Source organism: Argentina silus (assembly GCF_951799395.1).
Source record: "Argentina silus genome assembly, chromosome: 10".
Classification (NCBI taxonomy): domain Eukaryota; kingdom Metazoa; phylum Chordata; class Actinopteri; order Argentiniformes; family Argentinidae; genus Argentina; species Argentina silus.
The window spans coordinates 8,289,667-8,303,316 of NC_139664.1; the positions used below are offsets into that span (position 1 = coordinate 8,289,667).

At 43.5% G+C, this 13,650-nt stretch overlaps 1 protein-coding gene and 1 long non-coding RNA gene across 3 annotated transcripts; one reads left to right on the forward strand and one right to left on the reverse strand.

Annotated features, from left to right (window-relative positions):
- Positions 1 to 488: 488 nt before the first annotated feature.
- Positions 489 to 11,010, forward strand: LOC310811190 (C-Jun-amino-terminal kinase-interacting protein 4). 2 transcript variants are annotated; one of them, XM_083679278.1, is made up of 28 exons: positions 489 to 597; positions 1,824 to 2,231; positions 2,379 to 2,573; positions 2,892 to 3,012; positions 3,111 to 3,181; positions 3,285 to 3,358; positions 3,489 to 3,561; positions 3,662 to 3,834; positions 4,132 to 4,424; positions 4,667 to 4,724; positions 4,984 to 5,136; positions 5,265 to 5,307; positions 5,586 to 5,713; positions 5,955 to 6,005; positions 6,331 to 6,471; positions 6,696 to 6,828; positions 6,992 to 7,078; positions 7,366 to 7,413; positions 7,580 to 7,721; positions 7,911 to 7,953; positions 8,074 to 8,154; positions 8,351 to 8,418; positions 8,537 to 8,685; positions 8,852 to 9,023; positions 9,261 to 9,374; positions 9,671 to 9,769; positions 9,900 to 9,995; positions 10,189 to 11,010. In XM_083679278.1, exons 2-28 carry the CDS (start codon positions 2,133 to 2,135, stop codon positions 10,296 to 10,298), a joined length of 3,015 nt encoding a protein of 1,004 aa, XP_083535404.1. In that variant the 5' UTR covers positions 489 to 597; positions 1,824 to 2,132; the 3' UTR covers positions 10,299 to 11,010. The 2 variants fall into 2 exon arrangements, with proteins under 2 accessions (XP_083535404.1, XP_083535405.1); XM_083679279.1 differs by having other exon boundaries at positions 6,699 to 6,828.
- Positions 11,011 to 11,996: 986 nt separating this feature from the next.
- On the reverse strand, positions 11,997 to 13,366 carry LOC310811225. Its single transcript, XR_014554463.1, has 2 exons — positions 13,182 to 13,366; positions 11,997 to 12,538 (listed from the first exon to the last, which is right to left on the reverse strand). It is a non-coding gene; the product is annotated as an uncharacterized lncRNA (long non-coding RNA).
- Between the last annotated feature and the right edge of the window lie 284 nt (positions 13,367 to 13,650).

A 13,650-nucleotide genomic window follows, 5' to 3' on the forward strand; every position in this document is an offset into this window, starting at 1 on the left:
CTTATTGAACAGTTTTCACACAAAGGAAATGTTTGTGCAGTTTCAGCGGACAGTGTACTGTAACTGTGCCTACAGTCAGCAGAATTCCGGGTCAAGAAAAACTCTTAGAGATCTACATGAAATTGGATACCTGGCCACGTTTGTAAACATTTTGCTGGCCTTTTGCGGTGCTCTTTGGCAGAATACTCTGTAATTAATTAACCGAAAGTAATACTGCGTAGTAGGGAACACATTTCTGACAGGTCAAGTGGTATGTGAAGTATTCAGACAGGTATTAGATTTGCGTGGGTCAGGTCACCTGACAGCTTTTAGCCTTCCCTGATCACGTGCCATTATTCAAGTTTCAGGAAACTTTTTTTTCTTGTTCGGAAAAAGGAACTGCATGTCCCGCCTTTTGTTCTAGTCTATTGGTCACATTCGACAACCGTATCGCTTCGGTAGGTCAGAACAAGAATTCGATCATCCTTGTCAGAACTAAACAACGCCCCCTTCTTTAAACTCGTTTAGGTCTAATTCATATCTCCTCCAAAGTAAACGACTGGAATTTCTTACGTTTGAGGAAGTCATATAAAACTTGGAAACTAGTGAAGCGTAAAGGTGAGTTGATATAATAGTACACACAGAGAGCGAACGTCTTTACCCAGCGCTTTGAAGTAGTAGCTAATTTGGCTGGATAGACTAAGCAAAGATCTCAAGGTGTCTACTGTCAGTCAATGTCAATTATTTATATTTCAAGCGTCATCTTGTTATTGCTAAGATCGAGATTTGGGTTTGTGATAATGCCTTACATGATCGATTCATTTCGTGCGTCGTGTGTTGCTGTCATTCAATCTAGTGTTGATGTATGTCTTTGTGTGCGCGTGTGCGTGCGTGCGTTTGTGTGCCTTATGCTCCGTTAAATTTGTTCCCACTAGAGAGCCTACTGTACTGTACATACAGTACCAGGCAGCAGTAGGCTTATGATAGACTACAATTTTGTAGCACTTTTGTATTTTGCCTATGTAGTCCTCAGCACTTGGAGTATTAGATTAGAGTATTAGAGTAACATTGTAGAAAGAGATAGATAACCCCCAATAGGTTAATATATGATAATTTACTGGAGGTGTCATTATAGTAATAAAAAAAACATTGATTCTCCTACACATAAATACACGTTGGTGACTGCTTTAGGCCACAGGTTAAAGGGCAAATAGCAGGCTATAGGTTGTTTTGCAGGGCTTCAGGCATATAGGATGTTGGCTAACCATTTTGCAGGTACAAATACAGTCTATAGTGTACAGCGCAGGCAAATTCCGTAGTAGACATGCAAAGACAATTTTACCTTACTTCTATCAATACCAAATCTATATTGTATTCAGGTTCTGATGCTGCTTTCCACTGAATATGCCCTAGCCTGTTGGTGGCAGTGATGGGATCTCTGAGGATTAGAGTAGAGTACCACAGGACGAGGGCACACAAGTACAACCATGTAGGAGAGGTGTGCCTTCAGTAGGGCAAGACTGAGTGGGAAACACCCTGTGTGTTTGTGTCTGTGCGTGTGTGTTGAGAACTAACCGAGTCATTCTGCTATGTAACAAGTGACATGCCTAAAGGCAAAACCTTCTTTTAATGTGTGAGAACCATTAGAAAAAGGAGCATACACAGTGTGAATAAAATAGTCCTAGCTTCACGCTCTGTGTCACTCCTAGAGCACATTATCAAAGGGGAGAAACATTTTGTTACACATGGGTTTTTTGGTTTTGTTAACTAGTGTCTACATTACTTCTCATGGAAATAGATATTTTCATGATGATTTTGATATGATACTGTGTTTCCTTTTTCAGAATGGACACCAAAACACCCCCAGACATCAGCTAGATCTATTGTGGACTAGATTTATTTTTGGTCAAAGGAAGAAGACGTTGATTGAAGAAGTATAAATGGTGTATAAATGGTGGAAAGACCATGTACAGTTAAAAGATGGTTGAGATGGAAGTAGACACACATGTGAGAAAGCTAGATAAACTAGTTGTACTAGCTTGATAGATATTTATAGATAAGAGGAAGAGGTATTTTAGTAGACTGACAGTTCATAGTAACTAAGTAACTAAGTCCCATCAAGTTGCAAAGTACAGATAGAGAAAGAGAGAAGGATGGAGTGTGGAGAGAGTATCTTATGTGGGGCAGGGGAGCTGGAGCTGGACCCGGACATCGTGAGTGAGGAGGCGGGGAAACTGTACTCAGAACTGCAGGTAACCTCTTACCAAACTTATTCCCTTTTCTAGCTGCTTGTCTTTACATGCAGTCTTCTGACAATCTGTAGACTACTACATTCACTGACTTTCCACTCAAGTTTTTTTTAGAAAATATTTTCTCAACATGAATTCTCTTTCCGAAAGACCGTGGTAGAGACCCACGGGGCAAGTGTGGTGGAGTCTCTGGTCCCCATCCTGGTGTGGGTGTTGGAGGGTCTGGCCAGCTGCAGAGCCCAGTTGAGAGAGAGGGAAGAGGAGGCGGAAAGAGAGAAAGAAGAGAGAGAGGAGTTGCTGGAGAGATACCAGAGTGAGAGAGCACTACGGAGGGAGAGCCAGGAGGTGAGAGGAGGTGGCGGGGGTTTGACTGTGTTTATTGTTTTTACGCTTGTGTATGGAAATCAGGGGTTGCGGTCAATTTAATTTCAATGTGGTAAATTTAGGATGTTGATAGAAATTCAATGAATGAATTGACAAGTCCTCATTGAAAATGTATGGGCAATTTACAGTTGTCAATTAATCCTCTTGATTGACTGAATTTAAATGGAATTGGCCACAACCTTGAGTGGTAAAAATAAACTGAATCACATTACTGTAGATTAGACTGAACTGTATCGTGTAGACAAGTGCTGAGCTTTTGTTTTTGGTCTTCCTTTTTAGAAGTATTTAGAACTGGACGACCAGATTGAGCAGGAGAGGAGGACGATGAGGGGGCGAGAGAAAGAGAGAGAGCGGAGAGAGAGAGAGCTGGAAAAGAAAGCCAGAGAGCAGGCTGACCAGTGTGAGTCTGTGTTGGAAACTGAAGATGTTTGGCAAGACCAAGACAAGCTAATTCTGATGCTAATGCTACGTATTGTGTTCTTTTTTTTGCCGTGACAGTGGTGGCCTTGGAGGAGCAAAGGGCTGGTGTAAGCAGAGACCTGGGTACACTGAAGCACACTCACAACAAGGTCAGATAACGGCACATATTTAGACTACCTGTTTTGGATTCAAAGTTAGTGTGCCGCTGAAAAGAAGTGCATGATTTCTCATCCCCCACGCCCTCTCTCTCAGTTGGTGCACAGTTATCGAGAGCTGTTGGAGAAGAAAAAGGATTTGGAAAGAGAGGGACTCTTTGCTCCACCAAGGTTACCCACCACTCCTCTCCTTTTCATAACACTGCACATTACATACATGGGTATGGCTATGCATTCTATTAGCATGATTCTCTTATCAATTGGAACTACTTTATAATGTCACAATGGATCCTGTCTTTAGGAATCATGTGTGTTCCAAGAGTTCTGATGTTCCGTCCACCCAGGACCAGTCAGAATCCTGTGTTAGTGACCAGGTAGGCTGACTAGATTGTTTACCTCTGCGTGTTCTATGTGTCCCATGAATTGCAGCTTTTAACTGAATATTTCACAACGGTCTCCTTCCCCTTTCAACAGTCCAATCCAGGACCTGAGACACCCCCTGACTCGTCCCCTTCGGAAGATTCAGTAACCAAGGATGACAGAGGGATTGGCATAAACATAGAACCTGACAGAGATCCATCCTTTATCAATGAGATCATAAGCTCCACCCCTGAGCTTGCCCAGTTTCATGGCATGTTGGAGGCCAGGTAAGGATGTTTCTCACTTCTGTACTGCTGTTACTGTACTTCACTTTCACATAGATAAATGCTAGTGACGATAGCATTGCTAGTGGTATAAGATTTCAAGTAATTAAATTCAGGCGAGACTGCAATTGAATTACATTCACATGAAATCTTGCCCATTACACATGAATTACAGTTAAGCAACTCAGTCACAACTAGTTAACTTTAAATTGGGCACCTTACACACACACACACACACACACACACACACACACACACAGACTGTGCAGTCTAAAATGCTGACCCCTTTCCAACCCCCAGCACACCAGTCAGAGCTGACACCAAAGAGCCAATGAGAGGCGAGACAAAGACCAGCCTGGAGGAGGAGATGAAGGAAGCAGAGGAGAAGGATGGAGAGGAGGGAGAGGAGGGAGAGAAGAAGGAAGAAGAGGAGGAGAGAGTAGAGAAGCAGGAGAAGCAGGAGAAGGATGAGGATGAGGATGATGTGGATCACTTGGAATGGGAGATGCGAAACACTGAGTCTGTGTTCTCAGAACTGTCTGAGTTGAGTCGTGAATATGTGGAGAGTGTGGACCAGGGGGCCAGTGTCAGAGGTATGATACTATCAGCTGCACTCTGCACTCAACTTATAGTTCTGTCCTCATTGAGATGTTTAGCTAGTACCGATTTTGGTGAACTACAATAGTCTGTTTCTGTAATGCTGTTGCATGCAGAGACTAAGGCTGGAGCCATGGTATAAGCAGTAAGACAATGTCCTTTTTTAGCTATTTGGATATACAGTATGGCTTCTAAACAGCATGTACATGTGTGTGTGTGCTTGTGTTTGTTTGTGCAGGCAGTACCGACCAGTTTGAGGAGATTATTTCTCAGTATGAGGAACTGAAACACACCCAGTGAGTCCGGTATATATTATGACGTTACTAGGATTTTCTGTTCCCTCTGGTTTTAACTGCTTGTTGAAGGCTTAGAAAGTGCACACTAGGTCTGGAGGGAAAAATAATATACAATGTGTTTTTTATTTTCCTTATTTACTCACTTGCTCAGTAATTTACTCATGGTATTGTATACACACTCTCATTCATTCCTCCATTACCCCCCCCCCCCACTATCTCTCTCTCTCTCTCTCTCTTTCTTTCTCTTTCTCTCTCTCAGTGAGCTAGTAGATGCAGCCCGTAAGGCACTGATTTCCCGCGTGGAGGAGCTGACCAATGACAGGTCAGCTCTTAAACTGGAGGTGGCTTCCCTTCAGGAAACTGCTGCCCGATTGGAGGGGAGGATGAAGGAGATGGAAGAGGAAACAAAGAGGTATAGAAAGAGTTATGCTCCTGATGGTTGACATTGTTTGTTTACATCTACCTTACCCTGCTGTTTGTGTGTCGGGTAATTTCATGGGGTGGTTAACAGATTTCATATTTTTTCCCACTCTCCTGTAGACTTCGGAAAAAACTGGAGGCAAATCAGTCAGAGGAATCTGATGTAAGAGGCCATTTTGTGTGTTTTTGGTTTCTTTGTGTTCTAGTGGTAGATTTAGGCTTTACCACGCTTGTGAATACAATTACTTTACCACCATGATCATCTCAGCAGTTGCATACCAACCTTTCACATGTGTTTATACTATAGATTCAGTCCATAATATTCTCATCCTTATTGAAGAAGTCTGTCAAATCCTGACGCATAACTCATACATTGATTCTCTGGGATGTGATTGACTCCATTGTATACTGGGGCTCAAACTACACCTTTTTTACCCACAGTCCTCTCTGCCCACATCCCTGCGTCGGTTCTCGCGGTCAGAGATGGCCCGTGTTGTCATGGAGAAGAACCAGTACAAGGAGCGTCTGTTTGAGCTGCAGGAGGCAGTGAGACGCAGTCAGAACATCAGGTGATACTACCTATGTACCTATCTCATTAGAATCAGTAGTGTTTGTGTTCTGTTGAGTGACTGACAACAATGGTAACAGGTTTTTTTTGCTTCTTTTAAATGTGGGTTTTTTGAGAGCCCTGTTGTGTCAGCCCTCTGGAATGGATGCAGTACTAAGTGTGGTGCTCATGTACCCCTGCTATTCTTTACATTTCACATCAATTTCATGTTCAGTTATCCTTTTCCTCCCTTATCTTCTCAGGGCCACCCAAGGGGAGAGGGTCACAGAGGAGAGGACGAGTGTGTGGAGGAGGTGAGAGAGAGGTTGGAGGATCAGAGGGAATGTTAGCATTTTAATTTTAAAACTTGAAGTAGGCCTATTCTGTAATACTGAATGTACAGTATATTGTTATCCACATTAAATAGGTTTAACCTTGGACTCCTTACAAGCTTGCATATTTGTCTTGGCCCAGATTTCACTACATTTGGCTCAATAGCTGTTAATATTTACCCTAAGCTGGCTTACATGGTCTATAGCCCAAGCACATGGTTTTGTATAAGTTACTGTTTTGTGTTCTCGTGAGGTGGGAGATTTGCAGTCAAACTAACTGTTGACCATCTCTCTCTGTTCATTCAAGGTTCAACCGCCTCTTTGGCCTGACTAAGGACCCCTTAGTCTCGCATGCTGCTTTAGCTTTTGCCGTGCAGACATCGCCGTCCCTCATTCACTCACCATTGGGGTCTCCACGACTACGGGCTGTCAGTCAGACTCAGACAGAGTAAGGCGATATGTACATTACTGACTCGTAACTCCACTTCTCACAGCATCTACAGTACAGCCACCATGCAATTCCGACTCATGGCCACAGGGGGGACAGATTTAATGTGTAGCTCCTTTAAGTTGATTAGTACTTTACCTCTCACTACTTACAGTACTTATGCCACATGACTTCACCATGACGTCTCTCTGTCTCGCTCTCTCTTCCTCTCCCCATCTCCTCAGTAGCGAGCCCCCTGCTGCTCTCTCTCCGCGTGTCAGGAGGAGAGAGATCTACAGAGACATCCGCTCCCATGTGTGGGGAAATCTGGGAAAACGCCAGCTCCATGGATGGAGCATGCCACTGTCACACACACAGGTAAAGACACACACACACACACACACACACACACACACTCAAAGTTCCAGGCCAATGTACACATTCACACATGTACACATTCACACTGAACATAACCAGACATATAGGAAATGCCATTCACAAACTTTGTGTCATCTACAGTATATGTGTGTGGTTATTGCAGGAGACCTCTGAGCAAGTCCCTGAGCCCAAAGACGTGCCTGTCCTAGTGCAGCTCAGACTGCTGGACCAGAGGGATGCTACAGCTAAGGTACCCACTGGGACATTATCAGTTACATAATGCAGGTGGAAGAATGTTGATGGTAGAAGGTTGTCCCTTGACAATAATTTAAGGTCAGTTCTGAAGTACATCTTTGAAAGATTCCGTAAACTTTCCACATGTAAATACACCTTAATTCCTATGATGTGTCCATAGTTGTAAACAAGTACAGTTCCTTGAGAGAAAAAAAGAGGATCCATCAGCAATTGCAGCAGGGATAGGGTGCCATGTTTCATAACCCAGTCCCATACTTATCTCTATGGGTCTTCTCTCTGTAGCTGAACTGTGCTGCAGCAGTCACACCTGAGATCTCTGGCGAGGCGACGGTAAGGTGATCATTACAGGGCTCAATTACTGCTTCTAGACACACAGTAACTGCCACTTACAGTACCATCTAACCGCCATTTTAAGAACATATGCCATGTCAGGAACATATCGTGCCATGTCCGTCATCTTTTTACATTCCATGCCCCTCCCCTTCCTCTCTGTCAGTGTTCTGTGTGGGCGGTCTCTGGTCCCGCCTCCAGTAGTGATGTCACAGTGATTGACCCGGCACGGTCCAATACAGTGCTGGATCAGTTCAGCCTCCCGCCCACTGCACCCACGCTCTGTATCTGCGTTGTGCCCCCCACTGGTCAGTCCCATGAACTTCAGTGCTCAGGGCAGAAAGTCTTAACGTCAGCTAACGTGGTTTGAGATTTCTGTGAATTTATTAACCACCAGAACCACCATAAAGCATTAGCATAGCCTCCATTAGCATGATAACTGGCCTGCTGGTCTGTGCTTGTCTCTTACTCTTTCTGTTCTGTCTTTGTCTCGTCAGGTGTGACCTCAGGGACTGTGTGGTTCGGAACTCAGGAAGGAGGGTGGGACTGAATAAAGAATTAAGCATCCTTTCTGACACACAAATGATTATATTTTATTTCTACTCCCTCGCTGATAGTTATTCATTCTGTCTCTCTGTTTTGTTCTCTTTCCATGTCCAGTGTGTTGATCCACTCTGCCTCCACAGCCAGGAGACGATGTCTACAGTCTATCTCACTGTCTGAGGGCGTGCACTCTCTAACGTGAGTACTCCGGCTGTGTCCTCTCCTTTGCTTTGCACACACACTCAGGCCCAGGCTGAAACCAACCCCAAGGCCCCTTTCTGTGTAGATCTCAGGTGACAAAATATAGCAGGTGGAGTTGTTACCATGCATAGCACATGTCTATCTAGTTTGGCAGTTTGAATACTAAACATGTTGTATTTGTTTTTCTATTCAGGTATTCACAGGGTCAAGTCATTGCTGGACTAGCCAATGGCACCCTTGTGTTTTTCTCACAAAACACAGGTAATTCTCTTCCTCTCTGATGGTTTGTTTTATGTCAATATATAGTAATAAGATGTTAAACGTATCCTTCCTCCTGTACTTTACTACTTTGCTCTAACATCAGTACTTTGACTAACAGGTGGCTGGGATCTCCAATCACATGAGGTGCTGTCCCTGGGATCAACCCCATTACAACCCATTCGCTGTTGCCTAGCGAAGGGGGAGGGCTTATGGGTGGGATACTGGAACCGGGTTCATGTGATTGACGTCCAGAATCGAAAAGTGGAGGTGAGAGTTCAGGGAAACTGTATGTGTATATGCTCATCCCTCCCCTGTCATATACATATCCTGAGTTGGGTAAGACAAGGAGGACAATAAAGTGTGCAGAAGTGTGGAAAATGTCACCATACTCACCTCTTTAACCCCCCCCCCCTCTCTCTCTCTCTATCCTCAGCAAACCTTTGTTGTATCTGAGCGGAGTGAGCAGCAGGTGCGTTTCCTGTGTGCAGCAGGAAGTGGTGTGTGGACGGCGTGTCGGCTGGATCCCACCCTCAGGCTTTTTGATTGGTCCACTGGCAGGCCCCTGCAGGAAGTGGATTTGACCCCTATGGTCAACAAAACACTAGGTGGGTGCAGGATTTTAAGTTGATTCACCTTTTTTATGGTTTGATATAAAACTGAACTCTGAATGAAGTGTCTCCATATGTAGTATCTCCATCATAGCCAGCCAGAATTGTAAATATTTAGACCAAATGTTTACCTCTTGACCCCTCCCCTTCAAACCAAACCCACTTGAACTCATGCTTGAGTCGGGGATTCTTCTTGATGCTTTGTCTCTCTCTTTTACTCCCTCCCTCCTCCAGGTCCTGCCTTCCTGTCACTCTCCCCCCTGCAGATTTCCTCTCTCACTGTCATCTCTGGCCGACTGTGGGTGGGAACTGGGAGTGGCGCCATTTTCTCCGTCCCTGTGTCTCTCAGTGAGTACTGGCCTCTGACCTCCGGTGTTCAACAGAGAGTTAACACACTGATGATGTCACACTGTTCAGTTGTTTATAGACTTTGACTCTTTTTGAATACATAATGTATCCTTCCTTCGTCCCCTCCTTGAGGTAATCACTGGTCTCACGTGATTGGATCGGTGAAAGAAAGGGTTTCACTTTTTATTATAGATTTTTATTATTCTCACGTGAGATCAATAACCAAGACAGGAAGGAACAAGGAGCTTGGTACTTGGTCAGAAGCGTATTGTTCATCACTAACTATGACCTCACAGGTTCAGAGTCTGCCTCCATCCCATACTGCTCTCTGGCAGTAGCCCAGCTGTGTTACCATGGACACCGACAGGCTGTCAAATTCATCATCGCTGCTCCTGGTGAGGATCTGATCAGCTTCTCATATCATTGTTTTAATGTCTGTGATCTGAGGAAAATATGGCCTCTTCAGTAGAATGCATTTAGAGTATTCAACTAGCTGTTGTTTGACTGTGACTCTCTGCTCCCCAGGCTGTTTGAACACCTCCTCTACAGCTGCTAGCAGTGCTGCCTCTACCTCTCATCTCATCCTCAGTGGAGGAGAGGGCTACATCAACTTCCGCATCGGTGAGTTGAAAGGATTGGATGGATGTAAGGTGATAGGCTAGGTAAAGTTCCACCATATTGCTTACGCCCATCCAGTCTTTTCAGATCTATGATAAGTCTCTAGGGTAGGTTTGAAGGACTGTTCTGAGCTTAAGTGTGTTTGTCATTATGGAGTTGGTCAAATGTTTGACTAATTGCCCCCTCCCCCCTCCAGGAGATGACGCGAATGATGGGACGTCCGACACAGGCCCCCAGCGGTCAGAGCGCAGTCACATGATCATCTGGCAGAGCCCTTCCCCCTCTCTGCCTAGCTCCGCCCTCTAACTACTAAACTCACTGCCTTGATCCAGTCTAGAATGACATACAGAATGACCAGAGAGAGATTATGACATTAGAAAATACCAGTAAATATACTGTACTGTATATCTACTGTCAATACGGGTACAAGCCTTCTGAATTGTTTCAATCAGCTTCTCCCAAAGAATATAGAGATTAACAACATCCATGTCTAATCCTTCTTCATATCAGTAGATATCTAGCGTTCAGTGTATATCCACTTTCCTTTGACTAAACCTCATCTGGTTGGTTCACCCAGTCTTACTTTGTGCCTTAATCTGATTTCATAATCATTGCGGTGGGATTGGTCAGTGTACATCTGTTTCAATATTTCTGGGGTTTTTTTCAGGGTTTTTTTTTTCTCTCATCGTGACTACTGGTATTATTATCATAATCATCATAAACCATGGGAGGCTGGTGGAGGTAGAAATAAGAGGACAGGCTAATCGTAATGCATGGAATGGTGGTATCCAATTTCTACGTCCACCAGCCTCCACTGTCATAAACATCTCCACTCCTCCAACAACATACTAGGAAGTCCCAATCAGCATCACTCAACTTTTGGTTGGTCAGTTAAGAGCTTTTGTTTGTTTTGTTGTTTTTGTTTTGACATATATCATGAAAAACATGTGCATTCATATTCACGTCATCATTCCATTATGTCAGCTGTTCCTCATTGATCCTCGATCATACATGTTTACATTAGTACTGAGTTTAGTGTTGAAGCTGCTGTGTAGAACTGGGTTCCTGACTCTCACTGTGAACTGAGGAGGTAGAGGTTGCCCCTGACCACTGATACAGGCACAGATACTTCTCATCCCCAATAAGGTAAGGATTGTGGGGTAGGGTAATCAGATTATAGATCTGTGGTTAGGGGAAACCTCTACCTCAAGTGAAAACTGTACTAAAGCTGTGGGATAATTGCACTTTATTATGGCCATCTCCGTGCAACAGTCTAACGTGAGTGTGGATGTCTGTATGTGTGTTTACCTTCTCAAATCTTCTGAAATTATTTGTTATATCAGACAGTATTTCTCCAGCAGAAATGATTTCTTGTCATAAAGCTCATGCATATTACTGTTTTATTTTATGTTTTAAGTTTGGTTTTCATTTACAGAGAATAAGGGAGAGGAAAACAAAACATATTATGCAGTATTTGTGTGTGTGTGTGTGTGTGTGTGTGTGTTCATGCACTTGAGTGTGTGAATCATGCCAGAAAATGTTAATCATAACTGGATGTTTCTTCTGTGGACTTTTGTCCCCCTCTATGCAAAGACAATCTATGTATCTTACTAAATATATGAATGAACTTATGTAAATATAATATTTTCATTAAAAAATCTGTTTTCAAATCTGTCAGAGTGATTTAGTGTTTTTTTTTGTTACCTAAATGACCAAAAGGTCATAAAAATGGTTTTAATACAGAAACTGTATAATTATTTATTTGTTTAAGTTAGAGAAAACTATATTTGAAATATTACACCTATAACCTCTACTGGGAAGTGTCATACTTGAATAGTATGTTGCATTTACTGATCTACAAACACAAAGTCAAATGAAAAAGATTAGGGTTAGATAGAGCAACCTCTATTACAGTCACAACAGAAAGCTTGACAGTTACTTGGTTGTACTGGAGGTGGTTGACTATAACAGCTCAGGTGCTGAGATGAAGACAAACTTCTTGCAGGGTTTTTGAGGGTTTTTATCAGTAGAAAAACGGCAATGCCTTAAATGGCAATGAACAAGCAGTCTTACACAATGAAATTGGTGACATTTTTGGGAAAACAATGCCACTGTATCCATGCCCCAAGCACTTTGGCCAATTGTCTTGTTTACTGACAACCTCCCCCAGCCCTCCCAGTCCCGGGCTTCTTGGTCTCCTCTCCTCAGGGGCTGCTGTGGCTCCTGGGGATCCGTATCCTGCGGCTGACTGACCGGGCCAGCCGATCCATGGCTCCCCACCCAGCTCTCCCCAGCTCCTTCCTGGACGTCAGGCCCTCGATATTCCCGCTATACCACATGACCCAGCCGCCAAGTGACATCAGCACCAGCAGAGCCCCTGAGTACACCAGCAGGTCCCCAAAGTCACGGCCTTTAATCTCCAATGGAGCAAACACACCCAGCAGCAGGGCAGTGACACCGAGTAGGTCCATCACTACTGCAAACACCAGGGCTATCTTACAGTGTGAAAGCCCATTATACTCGACGGCCATGGCTGGTCTACTGGACTGGAAATGAGAAAGAGAGAGAGAAGACAAGAGGCAGAAAGGTGAAGAGATTGGAGTTTAAAGTTTACTATTAGTATACAAGTAAGTTTGCGAGTATAAAGCACCAAAAGGAGGATAAGTTAGGTCAACATTTCTTGTAACAATAATCATTTGTATTATACTTCAGAAATACATAGTAATTCTAAAAAGGTTTGCAGTGACTTTTGGTGATACAGACTGCTCATTGTTCAGAGAAAAATAGTAACCCAATGACAGATAGGCGAGACTCACTCTACTGGTTGAGTGAGAGGGTTTTATATAAACATTAACAGCATACAGACATACAGTACTGCCTTTGTGTAAAATAATCACAAGGCCCTGGCCTACATACTATGTTAATGTATTGAAATATGTTCTGGGTGGGCAAAATCTGTCACCCAGACTGAAATATAATGTATTTTATAATTCTAAAGAAATACATACTTGTATAAACTGCAATAGAACCTCTGTAGGGTTTTCATTCATAGGCAAAACAGGTGCCACACCTGTTGGCTCTACTTTACTCAACTGCGCTTGAGCCCTACCCAACATAGTAGGCTTTCGGCGCTCAGCTTTCCAGCTTATGATTCTTAAAACATACAAAACGGGAAAAAACTTGACTTACCCAGTCACAGATTAATCTCTGTTTTGCCTTTTCTCGATGTAGTCCTATGTCTGTTTCTGTTCAAAAAATAGGTGTCCGCATGGTGTATCTTTCCGGATCCACCAGCCTGTCAAGTAAACAGTAATGAGTCAATAGCGTTACCTGACACCTCTCCTCCCTCACCTGCTATACTCTCACCTGCTATACTGGAATACCATTGAACTGGTTTCCCCTTGTAATACTATTGAATGAAAACAAGATCTACACGTGCTCAAACTTGTCAAACATGGTTTATTTAGATATTTTCATACAGACACTTTGTCATACAGAAATTGTAACCGCTTTATAGCAATAAAAATGTTTGTTGTAGTTGCGCGCGCGTGTGTACGTGCGTGCGCCCGCGCACAGTAGGTACGTGATAAAAGTTGGGGCCTAGTTTTTCCGTTTTGTAAAATGTTGAGATATGCGAGAGACTCCCTTGGCGAAGATT

Excerpts from the sequence above, each read along its gene's own strand:
- LOC310811190 (XM_083679278.1), top strand. The coding sequence starts at position 2,133 with ATGGAGTGTGGAGAGAGTATCTTATGTGGGGCAGGGGAGCTGGAGCTG. Across the intron at positions 4,725-4,983 it reads GAGGAACTGAAACACACCCA|TGAGCTAGTAGATGCAGCCC; the intron begins GTGAGTCCGGTA and ends TCTCTCTCTCAG. Across the intron at positions 8,155-8,350 it reads GAGGGCGTGCACTCTCTAAC|GTATTCACAGGGTCAAGTCA; the intron begins GTGAGTACTCCG and ends TTTTCTATTCAG.